Source organism: Blennius ocellaris, assembly GCF_963422515.1.
Source record: "Blennius ocellaris genome assembly, chromosome: 4".
NCBI classification, from domain to species: domain Eukaryota; kingdom Metazoa; phylum Chordata; class Actinopteri; order Blenniiformes; family Blenniidae; genus Blennius; species Blennius ocellaris.
Genome location: NC_137653.1, coordinates 31,478,114 through 31,503,836, shown reverse-complemented (window position 1 = coordinate 31,503,836; position 25,723 = coordinate 31,478,114). Strand labels below are relative to the sequence as shown.

Below are 25,723 nucleotides of genomic sequence, written 5' to 3'. Positions count from 1 at the left end.
TCAGACAACTCTTCTTGGTCCAGAAAGATTTGTATATCATACAAAGTGAAAATAGTTGTACATGCAAATACAAACGGCAAAAAACATGTGACTGGCTTAGTTAAAAAAGTTGACCTGAATGAGTAAAACCAATGTTATTTTTGGATTCAGCACATCAAAATTACTCTAAATCAGTTGAAAAAACACTGACAATTTACAAAAACGTTTTTTTTCTTACCCAGTATTATTATAATTTTTTCTATCAGATCCATCAAAGAAGACCTCTTACACACACTGAAGCTCATGAACCTGCGCGCTGCCCTGTAAATCACACCGACAGCAGGAAACATGGTGGAGCCCCGAGCCTCCGTCTGCCTCTAAAATATACATGAACTCTGTGTGGCTGATGAAAGAAAATATTCTCAGTCCCCTGGAAAGGTTGAATGTTTTGCTGTCAGAAATATTTCCCCCATCATTTTACAGTTTAGTTTAAAAAAAAAAAAAGATCAGATGTACTACATGTATAATACATGCACTTGAAAGTGCCAGTAAAGATCGCATTTTTATTCATGATAAAGCAAATACTGGAAATCAGATGCGTATTATTAAGCCATTCCAGCTCTGCAGGCTGCAAACAGACAGCATGACTGTGTTTTGCTCTAATATTGACGTGATCTTCTGTTGTTGACGCACCAGATGTGGAGCGCTGCATGCCGGAGATCACCTGCTCTCGATAGACGGAACGTCCACAGAGCACTGCACAGTCCTGGAGGCGACGCAGCTCATAGCAAGCACAACGGAACTGGTCAAACTGGAAATCCTCCCGTCGCATCAAACCAGGCTAACTGGGAAACCGCACGACACAGGTGGGTGGAATTCATCAGGGACGAGTCTCATTGACACAAGAAATATGAAACAGTTTCCATGTTTGCCTGGATGGATATGGAATATCAGACTTATTCACCAGATTACACACAATGCTGACAACAGTTTATGTCAATAGATTAATCCAAAATGTGATTTGCTGTGTTTGAAAATGCTTGCGCTGTTCTTTATTGTGTGTTTTTACACCGTAGATGCGAATACGATGCGATCCTCCTTTAGCAGAGATGTCATTCGCTTCAACTTCTATTCAACAACTTTACTATCAGATTAAAAAAAAATTGAGGTACAACATAGATAATCTATGTGGTACCTCATTGGGTTTTTTTAATCTGTGCTTCAGATTTAGAAATAAATTAGTCTTCTGACTTGCCGTTAGGCTTCAATATGTCTGACAATTTCCTCCAAGAAACACACAACGCCACATTTTCGAATTTCATCAAGCAGGTCGTCCTCATGGAATATAGGATATTAAGCATTAATAAAATAAAACCCATGTGCACATCATGTTGCATCAGTACTGAAAGTTGTCCACAAAAGCATACCAACTGAAATATTTATGCAAATGTGAAATTTAGACAGCCTTTATGGAGGATCTGAGTAAATCATAGCTACAATTGGATGTATGAGTAACTGTGGCTCTGCTGCTGAATTGAATGAATGTCTAAGGTTTGAATCCTTCCTCACAGTGTCTTTCTCTTTTTCGCTCCTTCTATCCTCGAAACCAAACCAGAACCAGCCTGGTTCTGCAGGTTTCTTCCTATTAAAATCAAGTTTTCCTACCCCCCTCTCCTCTACATGCTCATGTGAAATTAGTGTTTTTTCTCTTGAAATGACTGTAGTATTTGGCACTATACAACTTGATTGGGTTAGGTTGGATCAGATCGGCTGTGGTTGTCGGTTGTATTCAAATGAAAATCTCACAAGTTCGACCCTCATTTTTACCATTTCTACATTGTAGGTGTCATTTATGCTTATTGAGCAACAGGCCCACTCACAATCATTCTTGTTACTGACAACAGAAAAGAACCAGTGTCGGCTGGCCAATAGAGGGTGCCAGGTGGTTGGTGGAAAATTACCTGAATTTGATTTATTTTCCCTAAACTCAGACTAACTGTCATTTCAAGTAAACCAGCAAGTATGTTAATAAAATAGTCTCTATTCACAGTTAAAAAGTACAACAGTTTTCATCACTGGGGGCTTCTCTCAATCTAAAAAAGGCAAGGGTGTTGTAATGTGGTTTATGAACGCACTGTTTTTAAATTAAGTTAACACTGGTTGAAAACGAATAATACTGAAGAGCTTCAACTAAGAAATGCATCCCCCGAAAAAAAATGTACAATAAATATCTTGTATTAACTGCAATAAAGAACAGAAAACCCTATGTTCATGACACACCGTCCACATAATATGTATAAGTATGAATCTAGCAGAGCACAAAGCTCACAAGTTTGGAAGTAAAGTCATTCAAAGATCAAACGTTCATCCCTGCACTGGTCAAGGTAAAGTCTCAACAGTTAAATCTCGATAGTCGGTGCAGCGTGTGGGATGAAACCAAACCGTGACTAAGTAAAACTCCCACACTTTGTTCAAACTAATTAACAGTCAGCCTACACATGTCAGATTTCTGTGCATGTGTATCACGAGCTGTCCTTTAGAGATCTTTTTGTGCGACTGCTTCCACAGCTGTGACTCACGTTAACCAAGTGAACTGCCACAAAGACAATGTGTCTCTCAGCCCGTGCTCCACTGTCTGGAAATGACTTGTGTACATTTGTTCCACAATATCAAACATTGTAACATAACAGCTCACTTCCTGTAGCTGGAAAAATAAAAAAACCCTTTAGTACCAAACCATCTGTTCCAGCATGGCATAAATAAAAAGTAAGCGCAACAATAGTGGTCTTCTTGTCGCTCTGAGTCATCATTTTACCTTCCTGTCTTTTGCCGTCTGTGCGTCAGTGAAGCAGATGGAGTTTGTGAAGCTATGTGGCCAAATTCAGATTTATATTGTCATTATTTTTTTTTCTCGCGCAGCTCGTTCTGTCCTCTACAGCAGCTGCTAACGCGGTTTGATCAGGTTGTTTCTGATGTGTGGTGCCTCTGTGCTCAACTTCAACCTTCCTGTGTGGAGTTTGGTTTAGAAATGTGGAAGTGTGTAATCATGTCACCACGTAAACCTGCTGTTTCAGGTCTTTACTGGTGTTATGATGGCGTCTGCATGGCTGCCGGATGATAATTAGGTCGGTAGGTGTAAAACACAGGGCAGCATAGTGATGTATAGGTAGGACGTTGAGGTTAGGAGGTCTTCCTGTGCAGAGTTTAACGTGTTCTCCCCATGCCTCCTCTCGTTTTCCACCACAGTTCAATAACATGTTCCTGATATTAAAGCTCCTCTCCCAGAATCCTCACAGGAAAAACGACAAATTTAGGAGCCAGTTTTAGTTGAGTTGTTGATATCTGTCTCTACTACATTGTTAAAACATTTCTGAAGGACATTTCTCATCAAACTCACACAAACACATTTCCAGCATTTATATTTCACATAAAATACCGGGTTTGTTGACGACTCAGCGTCGCAGAAGATTCCCGAAGCAAGATCCCATTTGTACACTCGATCTCTCTCCATCTTGATTCGCACTGAAAAAAATGTACAACGGTCAGTTTCAAAACATTTCAGATTTTCTCGTGACTTGAAGACTCTTTCTTTGAGAAAGTCTCGATGTATTTCAGCCAAAATCGGCCAAATGTTGATATTCTGGCTGGAGCTGTCGTGATGCCATCTTTGATATCCCAGAAACCCTTGCAGCAGGTTTGCCAAGATGGCATTCGTCAGGCAACATAAACAGTTCAGTTTGATGGATACAAATTCCAGTTGGTTCATAAACAAATCGGCTTTGGCGTGTTTGATTTAGGGAAACTGCAGGTTGGAAATGAGCGATGAAGGTGTTGTTTTGGTTTATTCTCTGTTTATTCTCTGTTTATTCTCTGAGAACTTTTATGGGAAGTAGATTTTAAAATAGTTTCTGGTAGAGTAACTTTAACTGGTGAGTCCATATTGTGGTTGTCTGTCTCTGTGTTTTCTCTGTGAGATCCCGTTTACCCAACGTTTCAAATGGCAGAAACACAGAAAACGATGTACTTAGCGTACCAGGCCACTAGATGGTGATTTTTATTTATATAATGAACCTACACACATTCAGCAGTGAACAATGGGTTCATTAACATTAACCTTAAAGATGAGAGAACACAGACTAGTGGACAGACAATCAAGTTGGATTGTTATTACAGTGATTTTCAAAATAAAATACCAAGTCCAGGATACTATGGACTTGGAGTTATGACACCACGGAAGAAACCTTGTTCTGATTGGCTCTACAGAGCATGTGCAGAAGAATTAGTTACTACGGCTGTGGTGAGTAATAGCAGCGTTTCTGCTGTCTACATGGAGATGGAGTCTGAACATTTTCAGAAAGTTGGACTTCCAGTGGCTCTGAGGGAGAAGCTCATGAACCTGTCTCTCATGCAAATGTGTGGACCTTCTGTGTCTCTTCATCGACCAGTGCAATTTCCTATGGACGCTCAGGATTATACCGCCTGTGTGGTAAGAAGAGAAGGTATGTGAAATACACGTATTGGCAGATATTTGGATTAGCCACGATTTTAATCTGTTTTTTTGCCCTTGTCCTGTTCAGCAGCTTCGGCAGACAATATGATGTGATTGAGAACCTTCTGATGTCAGAACAGTTTTTGCTCTTGCAACAGGAAGAGACTAAGAGTCTCCCCATGTTGCTGCTTTATTAGAAGTTGGCATGGCTGCCGTACATGACCGGGGGGGGGACGCTCAAAGAGAGGAGAGTGTCACGGCTGGGAGCCGGTGCGTGGATGTCTAGAACCCAAAAGCAGACCTCAAGGCAGAATAGGTGCAATTGTCACAGTTTTTATTGCGCAGACAGGAAAAGGGGAGCTGGAAGGTGCGTTGCACCCGAACCAGAAGTGCTGCGCCGGCAGGACCACCGCAGCAGGGACGTGCACGGCACCCCGTGGAGGAGTGCGGATGGCGCACAGGGAACACAGCCAGCAGGGAGGTGCACGGCACTCCGTGGTGGAATGCGGATGGCGCACGTTGAACGCTGCTGGGAGCGCTGCGCAGACTGGAGAACGGCCGCAGGGAGGTGCGCTGCATTCCGTGGCGGAGTGCGGATGGCGCACGGGGAACGCCGCCGGGAGTCCTGCGCAGACAAGAGACACACAACGGACACCACACCCCAAGGAGAACACTACGCACCCGTGAAGGACTCACACCACACCACAGGGAAGACACACACAACAGACATCTTGGACTGGACCCGGGGACTCTCGGGCATCTTGAAACCGTCGGAACGGACCCGGGGACTCTCGGGCATCTTGAAACCGTCGGAACGGACCCGGGGACTCTGGGGCATCTCGGAACGGGCCCGGGGACTCTCGGGCATCTCGGACTGGAAACACCCACCCCGAGGAGGACACTCACTCCCCGGGGAGGACAAACACAGACTAGAAGTAGACAGCAGTCGAGAACAGACAAACAATCCTCTGGCCCCGGACCCACCTCACTGCAGGGCTTAAGAGCTCGGAGCAATCAATTACCTGATTGCCTGCAGGAGTGTCCGTGAGCATCCGGTGCCGGAGCGAGGTGTGTGAAACGTCACAGAGAGGGAAGATTCAGAGGAGAGAGAGAGTGGGGGGGGACGGACATACAATACTCTTGTTAGTGCTACATATATTATGTACAGCTATGACACTGATCCCAAAATGTTCCAACTGTTATGAGATTCAACCAGCCTGAGCATTTCTATCTAGACAGCAACATGACTTTCTAGATTAAACCAGCCTGAGCAGCTCTATCTAGACAGTAACATGATTTTCTAGATCAGGGATCGGCAACCTTTATAGCTCAAAGAGCTATTTGGTCCCGTTTCCCACTGAACACAACACCCAAAGAGCCGCACACATTTTATTTTGACAGTCCCACAGGCAAACCATGCCAGGAGGACACAACACACCGGTCTTTTATTTTGACAGTCCCACAGGAAGACCATGCCAGGACGACACTACACACAAAACCTTCTTCACTGCTGGTTGACAACTTACAACTAATAAACTAAACTACATGAACTAAGCAACAAAAACAAACACAACACAATTATTACCAACACTACAAACCTAACATAACCCCTAATAATTACATTTAAAACACGACAAACAGAAACTCCCATAATGCATTGCAGCTCTCAGCTCCTTTATTGCTACACATTATTAAAATGGAAGATCAATGTGGGAGATCTGGATTGTTAGAACCATGAGTGTGATGGTGTGTCTTTAATGTCCTGTAGTTGTTTTGTAATTTACTATAGTTTGCTGTCACACTCAACAAGTCTGCAATGAACCTCCTGGAATTGTCGGCGCTCCGCAGCGCAGCAGTTTTACTCTGAAAGGCACAGGAAGCTCCCAGCTTCAGACACCAGTTGAGCCGCTGTCATGACCTTCAGCCGCAATTCTACGTTCTTCATGCCATTATTGTTGCGTAAAGACGTCACATCGCTGCGTCGTTCACCACCCGCCTACATTTTACTCCACTCTTTGTAGCAGGACTGCGCTCTGGGTGGCTTTGCCTCCTTACATCCCTCTCTGGGTGGCTTTGCCTCCTTACATCCCTCTCTGGGTGGCTTTGCCTCCTTACGTCCCTCTCTGGGTGGCTTTGCCTCCTTACGTCCCTCTCTGGGTGGCTTTGCCTCCTTACGTCCCTCTCTGGGTGGCCTTGCCTCCTTACGTCCCTCTCTGGGTGGCTTTGCCTCCTTACGTCCCTCTCTGGGTGGCTTTGCCTCCTTACGTCCCTCCGGGATGAACTGCAGTGGGACAGAGGCTCAAGGAGCCACAGTGGAGGAACCAAAGAGCCGCAGGTTGCCGACACCTGTTCTAGATTAAACCAGCCTGAGCAGCTCTATCGAGAACGGGTCGGCAACCTTTAATGCTCAAAGAGCCAGTTGGTCCTGTTTCCCACTGAACACAACACCCAGAGAGCCACACACACCCACATGCACACTCCAACTCACACATGCGCACACACGCCTCCATTGTTATTCACAATAATACTATGATATTGTGGTTAGTAATGCCAAAGAAGGCCCCAGGCCGCGCGGGCAGGGAGCCCCCCCCCCCCCCAAAACCCGACGGGACAGAGAAGGCTCCAGCCCACCCCAAAATTTCGGTCCTCTCAGACCCGCAGTGCAAAGGCTTAATAATATATTAAGAGAAACAATATAAAGATTTTAAAATCTATACATCTAAATCTATACACCCTATAAACATATAAACAGTAAAGTGGAATGTACAAAATGTCTCTTTTGAGGTAGAATGTTCATTTTTTGAGTGGGGGGGGTGGGGGTGGGGGGTGGGCATAATGTCAGATGGCGGAGGGGAGGGGGGGTGTAAGGGTGGCTGTGGCAGGGGGCAGAGGCAGAGGGGGGAGGGGGGGGCAGAGCAGGGAGGGAGTTGAGTCTTTGAGCTGCTGGTTTTGGCTCGGAGACTCTGAAGTCTCCGCCCCGACGGCAGCAGGCTGAAGAGGCTGTGGGAGGGTGGGGGGGTCACCTGCCATCCTGATGGCTCTGCGGGTGAGGCGGGTGTTGTATATGTCCTGCAGGGGGGGGGGGCACCAATGATCGCTGCAGAGTCTTGTGGCAGGATACGGTGCAGGCGCCGTACCACACGGTGATGCAGCTGGAGAGGAGGCTCTCCATGGTGCCTCTGTAGAAGGTGTGCATGATGGGGGAGGGGCTCTGGCTCTCCATGGTGCCTCTGTAGAAGGTGTGCATGATGGGGGAGGGGCTCTGGCTCTCCATGGTGCCTCTGTAGAAGGTGTGCATGATGGGGGAGGGGCTCTGGCTCTCCATGGTGCCTCTGTAGAAGGTGTGCATGATGGGGGAGGGGCTCTTGCTCTCCATGGTGCCTCTGTAGAAGGTGTGCATGATGGGGGAGGGGCTCTGGCTCTCCATGGTGCCTCTGTAGAAGGTGTGCATGATGGGGGAGGGGCTCTGGCTCTCCATGGTGCCTCTGTAGAAGGTGTGCATGATGGGGGAGGGGCTCTTGCTCTCCATGGTGCCTCTGTAGAAGGTGTGCATGATGGGGGAGGGGCTCTTGCTCTCCATGGTGCCTCTGTAGAAGGTGTGCATGATGGGGGAGGGGCTCTGGCTCTCCATGGTGCCTCTGTAGAAGGTGTGCATGATGGGGTAGGGGCTCTGGCTCTCCATGGTGCCTCTGTAGAAGGTGTGCATGATGGGGGAGGGGCTCTTGCTCTCCTTAGTTTGCGGAGGCAGTCCAGGCGCTGGGGGGCTTTCTTGGCCAGTGATGTTGTGTTGTTGCTCCAGGACAGGTCTTCAGAGATGTGCACTCCCAGGAACTTGGTGCTACTTACCTGCTCCACTGCAGCACCGTCGATGGTCAGTGGAGCATGCTGGGAGTGTCGTCGTCTGAAGTCCACAACAATCTCCTTCGTCTTCTCCACATTCAGGTGGAGATTGTTGTCCTTGCACCACATGGCCAGGTGCCTCACCTCGTCCCTGTAGGAGGTCTCCTCATCATTGTTGATGAGACCCACCACAGTTGTGTCGTCCGCAAACTTGATGAAGAGGTTGGACCTGGATGATGGTGAGCAGTCGTGGGTCAGCAGAGTGAAGAGGAGGGGGCTCAGTACACACCCCTGGGGGGCCCCTGTGTTGAGCATGATGGTGCTGGAGGTGTTGCTGCCAACTGGAACTGCCTGTGGTCTCCCCGTCAGGAAGTCCAGCAGCCAGTTCCACAGGGAGGGGTGGAGCCCCCGCTGACTGAGCTGCTGAGGGATGATGGTGTTGAATGCTGAGCTGAAGTCAATGAACAGCATTCTGACATGGGAGTCTCTGGTCTCCAGGTGGGTGGGGGCTGAGTGGAGGGCAGTGAAGATGGCATCATCGGTCGAGCGGTTGGACCGATATGCAAACTGGAAAGGGTCCAGGGTGGGGGGGGGGGGGGGGTGGAAGACTTGATATGTTGCATGACTAGCTGCTGGAAGCACTTCGTGATGATGGGGGTGAGTGCGACCGGGCGGTAGTCATTGTGGCAGGTGGGGGCCCGGGATGATGGTGGTGGCTTTGAGGCACGTGGGGACAACAGCCTGGCTCAGTGAGGTGTTGAAGATGTCCGTGAAGACATCTGTGAGCTCCTCGGCACAGCCTCTCAGGACACCACCAGGAATGTTGTCGGGACCCGGGGCTTTGCGTGCGTTGGTCCCTCTGAGGGATCGCCTCACGCTGTCCGGGGATAACGTCAGCACCTGGTCGCCAGGAGGTGGGGGGGTCTTCTGTGCCGGTGTAGTGTTGTCTGCCTCAAAGCGACCGAAGAAGTGGTTCAGCTGGTCAGGCAGAGAGGAGGAGTTGTCACAGGTCTGTGGAGAGGGCTTGTAGTCTGTGATGGTCTGTATCCCCCGCCACAGGTTCCTGGTGTCTCTGCTGTCACTGAAGTGGTCGGTGATCCTCCTGGAGTACTGTCTCTTGGCTAACCTGATGCCACGGGACAGGTTGGCCCGGGCTAGCCTCAGGCCCGTCTCGTCGCCAGCGTTCCGAGCCCTCAGGAGCCTGTGGACCTCTCCTGTAAACCATGGCTTCTGGTTGGCCCGGGTGGAGATGGGTTTTTTGATCGTGACGTCTTCCATGCACTTCCTCATGTAGGAAGGTTGTAGGTTATAGGTTATAATGAAAGTGCAGTATTTTAAACTACAAGTGTTCCACTGGAATTTCCAGCAGTAGTTCAAAAGTCTGCATTTCTAGAGCTGAGTTAATTATAGTATGTGAAAGACAGTTGTCTTACATGGCCCCGTTGACACAGGGATTTCAAGTGAAACACAAAACTTTTATGTTTTTGGTGTTTGTTTACACAACAATGGTGCTCAGAGTCACTGAAAATGCAACATTTTGAAAACACTTGAGCTCAGTCGCCGTGTCAACAGCGGAAACGTTGCAACTGCACATGTGCACCACGGTTGTAGCTCCAATCTGCCCAAACCACCAAGCAAATGATCAAAATTTCAAAGAAAACTGATTTTTTTTTTTTTTGACAAAAGAGTGGTGACACGAAGCAACACTGAGACTAAACTGCACTTAGTCAGGCAGGGTCTTGAGGGGATAAGCTGGCTTTTGGGGTTCTACTATTTGGCAGCGGTTGAGAGTGTGGTGGTGGGGGAGCCAGCCCCTGGGGGAGTGGCAGGCTCCTTCACCAGGATCAGGAGGGGGGCTGGGGACACTTTATCCTTCTCCTGTGGACTCCTCTTGCCTGAGGGGGTCTTCTCTGCTCTCTCCATTTGGTGCCTTCTGGGTTGTGGCATGGCTCTCCAGGCTGGTTCGCCGGGGCCTCCCCGGATCTGGGGTGCCGCCAGGTTCAGGGGTGGTGCTGCAGACCCTCCCCCCACAACAGTTCCAACCACATCCAGTAGACAAACCACACACACACACACACACACCTCCACTCTTCATCGATGGTGTTAGCTGTATGCTAACACTGGGTGAGCTGCCTCCAGCAACCCACCTCCTTCATTGAAGAACAGGAGCAAAGGACTTTTGTGAGTGGAACTGCTCGGATGCAGCTCCTCCCTGGTGTTCACCGGGGAAGACTCGGGGCAAGACTCGCTGCAAGACTGATTTTAGGAGTCTCTTCCAAAGGCTTTTGGTGAAGGTTGGGGGATTCAAAGGTGTGAAATCCTGAGAGATTTATCCAATCAGTGTCTGGTTGAGTGCAGGGGGGAAGTGCCTTGTGAGCAGAAAGTGGGGGAGGATTTGCATGGGTCTGCCATGGTGAACGGTCCCCCCACTGGGTGTGATGGTCAATCACATTCCTGGGTCCGAATTCATATGTCATGACTGTGTATCATGACAAATGAAAATTGTCTTTCCCGAGAAATGAACAAACTTTCTGTGGTCTTGTGAGATCCCAACATAAATAAGCTACTATAAACTACTAAGTTTAAGCCTTGACATAACAATGTGAAAGCAGCGGGAGGGAAAAAAATGGCAGCGTGTTAGGCTAAAGCGACAGATCAAGCAGGCAAAAGAAAAAAAAAGTTTTAAAAATATAGCAGATGGCTTCATCAAAGCAACGGACAAAATTAGAGCCAGGTGTATCTTTTCATTGAAAAACTGAACAATGGAAGCGTGAAACTTCAAGCTAAAGTAGAACAAACACCCAGAGACCAGGGACTTTACCCTCAGAGTATGTAATATAACAAATATTATAACACACATACTGTGTTATGAGCTTCATCTGATGCACATTTAGCAGAAAACGTAATAATAATAATTAAAAAAAAAAAACCAAGATCCCAATCATCCTAGTATCTTTCAACCTGCTGTCCTCCCTCTGACACACACTAATGGAGAGATATTTTGGCTGCGATGGCAACTTTGTGCCTAATTAGTTGAAGGAGTGTTTCCTCACCCACAGCCAAGCGACAGCTTTTCATCTGCGGCAGAATTAGTGCCAGTGGATTTACAGGGGAAACGCTGATGCTTTATTATCCTGGGTTAATGCTCACAGCTGCGAGGCTTTAATATGACAAGTGTACGCTCACATTGCAGGCGTGCAACACGATCTGTACACAAACAGAAGCAGACTGAAAAACACACATGTGAAGATGAAAATTACGTTTCACTTTCCTTAAACGCATATACATTTATTTTCCTCCAGCTTTTGTGGGCTTTTTATAGCTTCTTTCCTACTTGGTTGGGGGAAAAAATCTGTATTTCATTATTATTCATTTTTTTTGTTGACCTGATTAGAGACTCTTGAGAGAAGATGACTGTGATCCTGAAAATACCTTAAAAATATAGAAGTAGATGTTCACAATTTAGGACCCATTCCATAACGTGTCATGGAGGGATGGTACCATTCCCATTTGAACCAATACGGTGCAGACACCCGGTACCTGGGAATCGATGCCATTACTCAGAGGTACCGATTTCTCGATACTTTTGTTTGTTTATGTGGGCATAAATGTTAATTTGTTTAATAATAAATGGTAGTATCGATGGAATTCGGTCAGTACCTATAAAAGTACAGAATTCAGTGCCCATCCCTAGTTTCAAATGAAAATGCAGTTTTGTGTTAACATGGCAGTGTTCTAAAAAAGATGTCCTTTTCCAAGGCAATGGCAGAAATGCTGAAAACCATGTAATTACTACATACATGCAGCAGACAATAATGGGAGAACACGGATGGGCAGACAATCAAGTTGGATTGTAATTACGGTGACTGTCAAAATAAAATCCCAGGAAAATATGGACTGGGAGTCATGACACAGCGGAGGAAACTGTTCTGATTGTCTCTAATAAGCATATGCAGAAGTACTCATGAGCATGCGTAGTAGCAGCATCCCAAACAGTTCCACCTTGGGTGTTTTCCATGTCTTTAAGAACCATTGTCGTGTAAACAGAGACCCACAGCGCGAGGAAGGTTTAGCGTTTACACTTGAAAACTGATGGATGAATGAGAGGTTGTCAGGATCCTGCTTTCTCTCCTCCCCTCCTGTGTTCCCCTTAGCTCCGCCCCTGTGCTCTCCTGCTTCCTCCTCCTGGTCACAGCTGTTTGTCATTGTCATTAGTGTGTATTTAGTTCCTCTCTTGTTGCTCCAGTTGCCAGTTCGTCTGAGTTCTTACACCATTCGTACCCGCCTTTTTTCCCTCGTATTGCCTTTGTGTGTTTTTGATCTTCTGCCTGCCCGACTTTGCCTCCTGGATTTTCTCCTCAATCACCTGTACTGGTTTTGACCTCCTGCCTGCTCGACCTCGCCTCCTGGATTCTCCCCTCCATTGCCTGCTCTGGTTTTGATCTTGGACTGCCTGACTCTGCTTCTGCTGTGGGTTTTTTTGAGAATAAAACACTGTTGACCTGAGTTTCTTGTCTGCCGTGCAATTGAGTTCACAAACCCTGACAGAGGTAGAGCGATGGAGTGTAAAGTCAGGATGGGATTTAATTAAAGTCACTCTGCTTCTCTTACAGCTGTCAAAGTGCTTACAGCTTCCTCCTCTCGCTTGTCCTTTCCTTTTCCTCTGTCCCTCCTAATCTCTGCTCCCACACTCCACACACATCTTACCGCACAAACGCTCATTCCTCAAGTCGTTTGTATTAATTTTGCATTGTTTTGCTGTCCTCCTCCACCCCATTTTGCCCTTCCGATGTGTTCACTTGCCATTATTAAGCTGATTTTTTTTTCTGACCTTGGCGTTCCACATGGGAACGGCACGCACACTTTTCAAAAGGTCACCATCTCATCTTGAATCTCTTTCATTTGTCTCCAAGAACCAAAATTCATTCTTCCCTCCTCCTAATCAGGGTGGTGTGTCCGCCCTTGTGTATTTGCATGTGTGTGTTAGGAAAGCAAGCAGAGCTCATTAGGACGGCAGCAGACCTTGCAGCGAGCTCACTGCCGCTTTATTAATAGATACTGTAATTAAAGCTCCGGCAGTGTGTGCGTGCATGCAAGTGTGACTTTAGTTTTGAAGTTTTATCATTGTGGCAAAAAGATTAAGGTTGCTGAGTCTCTATATAAGTTTTCATGCAGAGATTGTCTTTTTGTGTATTTTGTAAACTCTCATGCTTTCATGAGATTTAGATTGTAAATCGAGTGTAACCATGGAACTTCCTTCAGTTTTGAGGGGGTCCGTCGACACAGATCCGTCACTGTTTTATGCCATCGTGGAACTTTCCTTTGACGCTCCCCCTCTTGCAGAGACAGCCAGAGGCTACAGAGCGCTGCTACTGCACATGCCCACGATAAATATTTCTTCTGCTCATGTGCAACATGGCAGCCTCCCAGTCCGTGTTCGTGTTCATCATCTGTCCATGTGAATGTTGGCTACTCATTCATAGCATGTTGTTAACTGCATATGTCTGTTCGGTTTCACTATAAACACAGGCAAGGCCACCCCCTCATGGCGTGGCATACTAACCAAACTACACCATCAGTGTTGTGGCGCTGCAGGCTAAATGCAACACTTTTCTTTAACGGCCAATGTCACTTGAAACACTTGGCATGTCCACGTGCTTTAAAGGACTGTTTACATGACATGTTGAACTGAAAAGGCTAAACTTCTGTTGCATATTAAGAGTCTGTTTACTTGACAATGCTGGGTTGGATCCACTGAAAATTCAACTTTTTGAAAACACTCCGACACATCTCTGTGTGGGTGGCGGCAATGCTGCTACTGCGCATGCACGGCACAGCCGTAGTAAATAGTCGTCTGCACTGTGCACATGCTCAGTAGCTGGCCAGTCAGAACAGTGTTTCCTCCATAGTGTCATGACTCCCAGTCCTGGACTTGGTACTTTTATTTTGACAGTCACCGTAATAACAATCCAACTTGGTGGTCCGTCCACTAGAATGTCTGTGTTCTCCTGTTGTTTATGTTTAGAGCCCGTTGTCCTCTGCTGGCATGCGTGTGTAGCTTCATTACAAAAACAACCAACTGCACCCACTAGCGCCCCAACATTAATGTTTTTTCATTTCTGCCATCTATATGTAAATGGTTATCGTTTTCAAAGTATTGCCATGCAAACACAAAACTTTTCTGAAAGGAAAACACAAAAGCGATGAGTTTTCACTCAAAGCCTTGTGAAAGGTGTATTTAAGTTACTATTGTGTGTCATTCCCGTGCACACACAGTATGTGTGTGTGTGACTGCAGCAGATTTCCCTCTGCTGTGTCTTCAGCGGTGAATGGTGAGGATCAGACGGAACGTTTCCTCGTTCCTCAGCTCTTGCCTCCAGGTCTCTCCTCAGACGTGTCCCACCATCGGAGCCACTCCAGATAAGACAAAATAAAAGTGTCGGTGGACGGATGAGGCAGCTTAGGATCAACTTCAGGGTTTAGATGAGTGTGCCATGAGGAATTCCATGTGGAGGTTGTCAGACCAGTTATTCTCTCACTTTGTTGTTTGTCTACTGAGGTGATGCAGGAATAAATGAAGATGGAATGCCTCATGATAATAACTAGCGATATAGTACCACATTGTTGGGAAAATACTTTATTATTATAGTTTCATGCTTGTGCAAATTCTGTGCAGACCTTTGAGTGCAGCGGCCTGCAGCCCTGCACCTCACATGAGATCTTTATCTGTTAATCGTTTGTGTTTCTCCCCCTTTGAATTAGTTGTGTTTTTACGATCCTGTAAGACAGACCACAGGAACCAGTTTGAACCAGTGTGTTTACAACTTGTGTACCCGCCCACTGAGCTGTCAATAAAGAAGGCTGGTAGAGAGCATCCTATGAAGACTTCTGAGTGACCCTGTGAGGTGAACTTGGTGTCTTCCCTTGATTGTTTCTCGATTCCCGTGTCTTCTCTTTATTGACCTATTTCAGGGGTTTAGACCTGACATAGAACTTGGTCTTTCGAGCCGGATTCCAACATACCCGCGCTTCTGGGAGAACATCCAGCGCACTGCTGAAACCGTGCATGTCAGGACCAGGTTCCTGAAACAAAGACCTCCAACCGTGAATTGGTTGGGAGGCCAGAGTCCGGGATTTCCTCTCAGAATCGGATTGACAGGATCTGAGGAAGACACGATCGAAGAATAATCGGGTGAGAGAATGAATATTTAGTGAGTCGATTTAGTGAAGGTATTTTAGAGGAAATGAGGTACGTGATGGACTAAATCATGAAGACAAGATCGAAAATTCATGGAATAAGAAAAGTCCTCAAGGAGGCAAAAACCCTGCATAAGTCTTGAAAGGGAGCAGTCAGTAAGTCCACAGGCAGCTATATAAATAAGAGAAGTAAAAACTAGTTGAAACCACTGATGAATATTTAGTGAGCTGATTTAACCCTGCTGGGCCGAAATTATTGTGTGCCGGTTTTCACTACAATTGATTTTTCCTTTATATCTCAAATATAAAAATCCTTAAACCTTGCCTTGTTTGGTCATTTTGTTCAGGACAACCTCATAAATGCAGCTCTGAAGTATTGTTTTCAGTTTGGCACACTGTCTGTTAACACAGTGGATCTAAAAACACCATAGAACTACAAATTTGGTTTGGAAAAACAGATTTATTGATGCTAAAATTCACAGACATGCTCAATGAATCATTTGGTTTACTTGTGAAGTAAATCTAAACTATATTTTTCAAAAATGCATCTAAACAGGACTGAAAAAAGTTCTATACAGATACTTACTGTGAAATAGAAGCACTGCCTCAGGCCTCATTACTTCTCACAGCCTGAACTATGTTAAAAGCTGGGCCTCTTAAACTTTCAACAATCCTTGTTTTTTCTCTCTCTTGTACCGAACAATCACATTCGTCAATCAAAAGCTATGCCTGCTCTAACCAGTTTTCAAGCATCTCTTCACCTGCAGGGGTGGGGCTCACTCCTGAAAACACCTGCAATCTGTGAAAGGCGTTGCTCTCTTGAGGGGGTCGCATGGTTTTTTTCCAACAAATCTCCCACAGCACGAATAATGGAGGAGGGATCATGAGCGGTTGACCTAATAAAGGCTGAAGATCATCAAGTGATTTACCTTCATTTTGTAGTAAAGTCAACAACTTTCATGTAAATTGATCAGGTGGGACTGTGGCACTCGTGAGTAGAATCACTTTCCATGAAGGGTCACCAGTAAGAGGAGTTGTTTTGGAGTCAACTGGGTTCTGGCACTCACACAGTATCATTTCAAAGTTCAACTGAGACACTACTTTTTTGCCTTTAAAACAAATTTTACCCAGAACTTTCACCGCCTCAAGCGACTCCACAATATCTGCTTCAGTAGCATCAGGGGATACGTCACTCAGGACCAAAGCATTAGCTGGGTTTACTCCTGTTTCCTCACACCACTTCAAAAGCTCAGCGAGTACCTCTGGACTAGGTGAATGAGCCATTTTTAGATAAATCTATTGCTATTAAATCAATCAATAACAATAACAATTATTTTAAATCAGTTTGGCAGGGGAATAGTTCCCGGACGAGCCCCGATTTATGTAACCCCAGCCCAGGTAGCTAGGTAATATAGAGGGGTAATAGTACACTGGGGCGGGGCCTGGATTAAAGTAAAAATGGCTTCACTCAAGTTACAATGAATAAATGATTATTACAAAATGAAAAGAGTCGATAAATAGAAACAAAACAAAACCATATAGAGTTCACACAAAAGGCAACTAAAGTAGACTCCAATAAAAGCTGGAGAGTTCACCTGGACGTACAGCAGTACTTGAAAGTGCCCACACTCACTCACACATGCACACGGGGCTTTAAATGAACAAATTAAAGTGAAACAATAACCCGTTGCAGGCCTGGTTCCAAGCTGGGGAGCGGGGGGACCAAAAACCAAATGGTCGCTTCACTGGCTTTCCAGCAGAAATAAAAAGCACGTGCACAAAGTCAGTTTGTTACTCACAAGTCTAGTGTTGGGGAATGAAGGTGAAGAAGGAATGGGAATGGGGGAAAGGGCAAGTTGTGGGTAGAGGGCAGGTGCAGGATGGTAAACTCCCAACAGGCACGGCAGCCAGTCTCTGGGGGTCCAGACTCTCTGGTCCTCCTGCAGTCAGCTCCTCCAGTGGATCACAGATTCCCACACTCTGGGGAACGACTCGTTGTCAATCCCGGCAGGAGATGTTGATCACACCAGTTCTCTGCTCCGGCTCCAATGTTGAGAACACAGCGTCTAATGCAGTGGTTCTCAATTATTTTCTGTCACACCCCCCCTAGAGGACAGAATTTTTTTCAGCCCCCCCCCCCCCCCCCCCCGAATTGTACTACCATTGAGAACTTGATAATATTTATTTATTTATCTGTATAAACCACTGTATCAGTTGCTGCACCAGCATTCTGCATACAATCGCCTGATTATCAAAATAAATCTCTATGGTGTGAGGGTTTATGCACCTTGCGATGTGGTGGACAACTTTGTAAGAGGCTAACAGGCTTCTTGTTTACTGATGCCGCGCTGACGAAATGACAGGCTTGTTGGCGATACTTATGGAGTTTACGATGAAAAAACTCCAGTGGCTTACTGACATAACGGGTGTATGGTCTCCAGGTGTATGGTCTCCAGGTGTATGGTGTATGGTCTCCAGGTGTATGGTGTATGGTCTCCAGGTGTATGGTGTATGGTCTCCAGGTGTATGGTGTTTGGTCTCCAGGTGCCGTCTTCATTTATTTGGTTTCATGCTCCGCTGCCAGAGTTTTTAGGCATAAAACACAAACGGGTGTTTCCTGGTTTCCGACGTGTTCACGGTAAACCCAAGGGCGATGTAGCATCGTCATATCTCCTGCTCTTACTAGCTTTATGTTTACTCTCACCTGTTTTCTTTTCCTCTGACGCTTCATCCTTTTTTCTTTTCACTCCTGTCAGAAACTTCTCCACCTCTCCTCCTCCTCCTCCTCCAGCTCTGTACACCGGTGTTGGTGTAGTACTTCTTCTTCTCTACTGGTTGAACAGGCAGCCTGTTGATTAGTTTGAGCACTGCTGCCACCTAGTGGCTGGAGGCCCTTTTTTTATTGTTCAAGCATGAATAAAGACACTAATACTGAAAGTCGCGCCCGCCTCGCGCCCCCCCTGACACCCCACCACGCCCCCCCAGGGGGGCGCGCCCCACCATTTGAGAAGCACTGGTCTAATGCATGTCTCCTTTAGTGTCTCCAACTACCTGCCAGGTGAGCTGAAGACCTCCCACTGAACTGTCTGATTGGCTGTGAGCTGCAGCTGAAAGTAGTTGACTGCCCACAACAACCATACTGCTCATGTGTGAGTATAGAGCTACACACATAGATGTGTAGAACAAAAAGCATAGAGTGCAACTAAATGAACAGAAAATGAACACGAAATGACACTTGAGTGGAAAACACATTTCTAAACATACACATTATACTCAGGGCTACACATGAAACTAAACCACCCAGATTCAGTTAAACATCTAGAATCGTGGAAAAAGAAATACGAATTCAATGGGAAACTGCATGTTGAGACATGTACTCCATTGGTTAACAAATTTAAAGTAGAAGAAAGGTAACAAACAGGAAAGGAGAAAGAAAGAGAAACCAAAGAGCGACAACGTACACGAAAATGGCTCAGTAAAGCTCACCGCAGAAAATTAGGTGTAATTAAAAGAAAAACAGAAACAGAAGAGGACAATAAAACAGCCTCACGAGGCAGAAACAGACAGGGACATAGAGATAATGAACAAGGAGAGGAGGATGAAGGACAGGCAGGGAAGTAGTTGAGCAGACATCCCGTCCTTATGTAAACAGTGGTACAAGAATTGACCCCTCTCTGGATTCACTGTCTATTATTGCCTACATGAACAATCAGAGAGTTTGAGACCAAACACGAGATTTACAAAACCTCTTAAACAAAATTGTAGTAAAACAGGTGGATTACTTAGCCCAGAGAAACCAACTGTATTAAATGCTCTGTTGAATGGACTTAGACCAGAAGTGCAAAGTTGGGTGAGAGAGCACTGTGTTGACCTTCCAACTGCAAACAGCACACTTGATGAGATGGGCAACACATGCAGAGAAGGTTAGCAGAAATAAGAAGAAGGACAAGAAACAGAAAAGTGATTTATTTTGGGCAGGAGAAGAGGAAGTGTGTTTTGAAGGTGAAGTATGTTACTTCAGCGGCCATGGCGGCCAAAGAAGAGGAAGAGGCAGAAGACGAGGGAGAGGACAAAGAAGAAGTTATGACAGGAACAAGGCAGGTAGACAAGCTAGGTCAGCAAATGAGAGAGATGAGTGTTGGAACTGTGGAAAGACTGGACGTTTTGCACGAGACTGTAGGAATAAGGGAGGAAAGGGTCAGTAGCAGGCATGACTAGGTAAAGGACAGAATAGTCAATCAGAAAGAGGTAAAGCTATTCTCAGAGAATATGATGACATTTATGATGAAATGGACAAACTAATAGAGCAAATAGGTGACGACCATACTCTTGTACGTAGGTGAAGAATTTGACATGGATTTGAGGGACATTCTGGCAGCATATGAGGGGCCTGGCTGTAAACCCGAAATAACACTGTTAGTGGACAGACAACCAGTTGATTTCCTATGTAGGGATTTCGTACCTCATAAGGAACCATTTATGTTGTGGTTAGCTATTGATAATGATTAATAATTATCGAAGTTATTAATTATGCTATTGAAATGTAATCTGATGTGTATCAGAACCTCGGAGCTCCACCTGTCTTAACAGGAAATGATAGCCAATTCAGTTCTATCAGTCTCATAAGATATACTAAACAGTTCATCAGGAATTTGAATTAATAGTTAAATTAATTACAATTACCAGAATTAACAGTAAAGCTTGAAGGATTTTGGAGTTCTTGACACAGAAGAGTCGACATTTCATTCTCCTTTGTGCTCATTAATAACACAACAAGTATGATTCCAATATTATATTTATTAACAATGAAAACAAATAAACACAGATTCTAACTACCTGTATACAGCTGGGTGTGTGTGTGTGTGTGTGTGTGTGTGTGTGTGTGTGTGTGTGTGTGTGTGTGTGTGTGTGTGTGTGTGTGTGTGTGTGTGTGTGTGTGTGTGGAGAGAGAAAGAGAGAGAGAGAGAGAGAGAGAGAGGTGGAGGGAGTGTGTGTGAGACGTGTGATGGAACTACAAAACAAGATGGCGGATCACAAGAAACTCCATTCAAATGGAGGTTATCAGAGAACAGGAAGTCTGTCCTGGGTCTCCACCATGTGCTGGAGAACAATGGAACATGGAAGCTCGTCTTTAGCGTCTGCTTCCTGTGTGTCTCTGCTAAAGGACCATTTCTAGAATGACTTGATGTGAATGAGACTTGTTTTGTAAAACGTCAGGAGTCGTCAGATGGTGATCAGTTACTGTGTGATGTTGTCTTTGATGTGATATGTGTAGGATTGTGAGTTAACTAGTTAGTAAAGCAAAGATTAGCATGCAGACCCTGTGTCTGTGGCAGAGCTAACGTTGGTTTACAGGTTGATCACTGCTCCTAATATCATTGTCTATAGAACTCAATCACTGTAACAGAATCAACACATCTTCATAAAGTTAAACAGTTCTATCATAGCATCAGGTTTAACTAATCTCAGGTAAAGCCCAGTTGTTGTTCCCACTTCCTTGAAGGAGTTCAGTTGTTGTCCTGCTGGAGGGAAGCTGGTGTCTTCTCCTGTAGTTAGCACCTCCTGCTAACTGTGGTTGCTGGTTCTGCAGGCTGAGGAGAAGAAGATGAAGTTGATGTTTCAGGAGTCCTTCTTTGCAGCTCCTGGTTGTTCCTTTTGTCCAGACTGAGGAGCTGGTCGCTCAGGTCTGTGATGGTTTTCCTGCTGGTTGAGGAAAACACAAAGAAGTTCTGTGAGGCGTCGTTTCCCTGGTTCGTCCTGGAGGAACTGGTTGGTTTTCCTGGTTGATGGGAGATCAGACTCTGGGTGCTGGTCTCTGGATCAGGGGAAGGTCTGACCCTCGTGGTGGGTCAGCAGAGGAGTTGAGGAGTGAAGGCCCCTGGTTGCAGGCCTCTGGTGTTAGCTGTATGCTAACGCTGGGTGAGGTGGCTCCAGCAACCCACCTACTCGGGGAAGACTCACTGCAAAAGAGACTGTGAGACTGGTTTCGCAGGCTTTTTGTTGAAAGTTTGTGGATTCGAAGGTGTCGAATCCTGAGAGCTTCAACCAATCAGTGACTGGCTGAGTTCATGGGGGAAGTGTCTTTTCAGCAGAAAGCGGGGGGGGGATTGCTGTAGCAAAAGCCCCCCCCCCCCTCCCCACTGGGTGTGATGGTCAATCACATTCCTGCATCCAAATTCATATGTCATGACTGTGTATCATGACATATGAAAACTGTCTTTCCTTAGAAATGAACAAACTGTCTGTGGTCTTGTGAGATCCCAACACCTAAGTGACTCAGAGCCTGCAGAACAGTTTTGCGACGTAAACCCAGAGGACTGAAACTGTCACACCACAAGGTTTGGATAAGATCAGCAGACGAACAGACACAGATGTTATAGCCTCACATCCTCTACCTTCAAAGGACTGATGGCAGCCACATGAGGATGAGGATGGCAATATAATATAGGCTGGGTTGCGAACGCAACACCCGCTGTCCACATGACAGACGAGAACACAAGTGAAGGGTGACACATTCTGCTCACAGCAGGAGAGGAAGAACACTTAAAGAGTCTTCCCCAATCTCTGGGTGGGTGGGTTTTCTGCTGTTTCTACTGGAAAATATGTTTTCATCCATTCATATCCTGCTCACCCCACAGTGAGACGGTCCCTAGTTCCGGTCAGGCCTAACTGTCACCTTTAGGTGTAAATGTGAGTGTGTGTGTGACCAGTGACAAGTTGGATGAAGCGGTAGAAACTGGATGGATCAAAGAGCAGTTTCTTTAATACCCACTCAGTGATACTCAGGTCTCATAACGCAGAGCAGTTCAGGTGGCGGGCTCCACTTTACAGCCCGAGCTGTGTCGGTGGGAGCGAAGCAGAGGCAGAGGTGGAGTTCAACTCATTAATGAATGTGAGTGGCGGTTTGGAGTGATCCTTCACAATAACAAGGCATGCCGAGCCCGCGAAACACCATGGCTTTGCACACGAGTGGAAACACTTCACACCCATCAGAATTTATTAAAGATGGTTTAATAAAACTGATCAAAAGACCTCCGCTGCGCTTACCAATGAATATTCATGGTAACTTTGTGAAGGATGGAATGTGGGAACAGGGACAAGAAAAGAGCAAATGAGTCTTTTTGCTCATGTGTTTGCTCAATTGTGTGGCGTTTGAGCTTCATATATATTCAGCCGTGCACTCAGATTCAGGAACGTCACACTCCTTCGATAAAGATAAAGATTAGCATGTGGCAGTGACCAACCGGTGTCCAGGAAAGGACAACAGAAGATAAAAGAACAAAAACAGGACGATAAAGAATAAGGTGGATATTGTCAAATCACAAACTAAAGCTTGACAGCTTTACGGATTTGTAAAATTGAAAGTACTTACTGAAACAAGAGATTTTTAGCAGTTGACAGTTCATATAATTACGATAGCTGTAATTATTTACAGCTATCTTCATATGGGTCAAGAAGCTTTACTTTACTCATATTTTCATTAATATAATGTGTGAGCTTCATGATTAACACAAACAACAGCATCAACTCATAGTCTGACATGCTAACGACATCGTTTTCAGCTTTTGCTGTCTGCAAAACATCCATCAACTCATTCACTATCTACCGCTTAGCCGGGTCAGGGAGGCAGCAGTCTCAGCAGAGCTGCCCAGACTTCCCTCGCCCCAGACACTTCCTCCATCTCTTCTATACGAGCCCAAACCCCAGGCCTGGCTCTCGGGTGGGGCCCCAGCGGCGCCTTACTGGGCAACGTCACACTTGTCTTTAGTTCTTCATCCATTGGGCTTGTTGAACTGCTTTTAGTTTGACTTGTCACCTAAGACCTGTTTTCCTTGGGAGTCCCTACAGGGGGGGCATAAAGCCCCCCGACAACATGGCTCCTAGGATCATTCAGGTACCCAAACTCCCCCACCACGATAAGGCAACAGTTCAAGGGGGAGTAAAACATATATGGTTTTTAAAATCTTGTCGTATCAATCTGAAAATGTTCTGAGCTGAAAACACAAAAACAATGTGTTTTCACTGACAGTAATGATGAAGATGATTCGATGATGAAATCATCAATCAACATCTTGTTTTCATACAACCAACGTCTCGTGATGACGTAGAGCCAATTGAAGATCAAATCCTGGACGTTAGAGAACGTTTTAGTGTTCAATTAGGACAAGATATGAATCCTGTTGGTGGTGCGTTTAGGATCACAGTGAATTACTGTCATGTAGAGAAAGATGAGTTCATGTGTGTATTGTATGTGTGTGTGTGTTTCAGTGAAGGTTCAAAAGTCGGACCATCCTCACTCCTGGGACCCTTGTGTGAACTACATCCACCCTCCAAACTCCACCCTGTGCAACAGTAGCACCCTCAATAAATCCTGGATGGCCTCCAACAACAACACCATCAACAGCCTGGACTACTGCAAATGTAAGAACACAAACACACGTGTCAAGGACAAAGCCTTTATTTCATTCGTTTAGTTTATTTCTTCAACTCCGAGTAATGAAACAGAAACTGTTAACATAATAGCGTCCTATCTATACACATATGTGGTGGAGATGTGGATATACATTCAACAATTTATATGTAATATGTATTTAGATAGAAGCATGTATATTTTACCCTTTATGTTTCATTTGCTATTCTATTTTGTTTTTTAAACATTTGTAGCTGCATTAATTTATTTATGAATAATTTGTTGTCATAAGAATTTGAAAATATTTTTTAATTTTGATTGTTATGGCCCTGCAATACTGAAGACATGAGAGTAATGCTTTATTTATGTTATTGGTGACTGTGTTGTAATTTGGGCTACATAAATACATTTGAATTGAATTAAGTGCTAATGTATTTATTTTACACACATATATATATATATATAAAACCTTGTTTTTCTTTATTTTTATTTTACGTTTTCTTTCATTTTTTCTTATCTTAATTTTCTTTATTTCAATCTATCCATTTCAAGCTTCGTTTCTTCTTACTCTTGTTTGTGTTTGTACCTTTGATTGTTCCAGCTCTGGTCTCTGCCAGTTTTTCTCCTGGCTCGACGACCACGTCAGGGCCGAGCAGCCAGAGCTCCAGCACTCTCCCCAGGGCCTCAGTTCCCATGAGTCCTCGCAACTCACTCCTCAAGCGACGGCAGAGGAAGAAAGAGCACAAGAGCTCCTGTAGGTGCCTCTTTCTGTCCCTGTGATACCTGCTGGGATTGAAAATCAATTTAATCTGCGTTCACGTCTTCGTCCACGTTCAGTGTCCTTGGCGTCCAGCTCGGTGGGTCCAGGCGGTCAGGTGGTTCATGTAGAAACCAGCGAGATGGTTCTGACAGGCGACCCCCTCAACGGCTTCGGCGTTCAGCTTCAGGGAGGCATCTTCGCCACCGAAACGCTGTCCGCGCCGCCGCTCATCCGCTTCATCGAGCCGGACAGCTCTGCAGAGAGGTGAGCGCCAACATTTACCAGAGACATGATCACTGATCCAACGTGCTTCATGATGAGAACAATCTTCACTGGGTTTCTTTATAATCCAGCCATGTCTTATTAGAAAGTACAAAGCGTACAAATACAAAGTCAAAATGTGATGAACGTTGCATTGGAGGGAATTTTCAAAACTGCCTCTGAAAGTGTTTGGTTGTTCAATTTCAAACTTGAAAGACTTAATTAAAATCATTTCATTTATGTGTTAATACACTGTAAATGCCAACATACAAATTCATGTAGAAAGATAAATTAACCAAACTCAGTTTCTACCAACGTGCTGAGAACACTATTTTAAATAATTAAGTAGTAATTTGAGGGTGGAAAACACGCTTAACTCACGGCGGCCTGGAAGTGCAAAACACTACAAACTTCAGAAAACACTATCAAATACAGAAAATACTTACAACTAAAAAAACACTACCGAATAGAGAAAACACTACCAAATACAGAGAACACTTCCAAATAGAGAAAATACTGACAAATAAAAAAACTACCCAAAAGAGTAAACTCTACCAAATACAAAAAACTAGTGGTGCTCCGATCAATGGGCCACCGATAATTATCAGCTGATCTCTGTGGAAAATACGTGGTTGGCATTTGCCGATCAATGCCTCTCACTCCTGATCACAAAAACCCCGCCCCCTTTCTTTTGTACGGCGCAGGTGCATGGCTGCAAACAACAACAAACATGTCGGCCGTGTAGAACTTTTTTAAGATCTGTGAGAGGGATGTAAAGTTTGCATCC

The 25,723-nt window shown here is 45.3% G+C and overlaps 1 protein-coding gene across 1 annotated transcript in view; it reads left to right on the top strand.

Annotated features, from left to right (window-relative positions):
* grip2b (glutamate receptor interacting protein 2b) overlaps nucleotides 1-25,723 on the top strand; it is a gene marked incomplete at both ends in the record, with an annotated part of 385,376 nt that overhangs the window by 283,842 nt on the left and 75,811 nt on the right. The window contains 4 exons of the mRNA XM_080495600.1: nucleotides 676-845; nucleotides 23,774-23,926; nucleotides 24,517-24,669; nucleotides 24,753-24,939. Coding sequence (XP_080351726.1) covers nucleotides 676-845; nucleotides 23,774-23,926; nucleotides 24,517-24,669; nucleotides 24,753-24,939 — 663 coding nt within the window. The remainder of the gene's footprint in view (nucleotides 1-675; nucleotides 846-23,773; nucleotides 23,927-24,516; nucleotides 24,670-24,752; nucleotides 24,940-25,723) is intronic.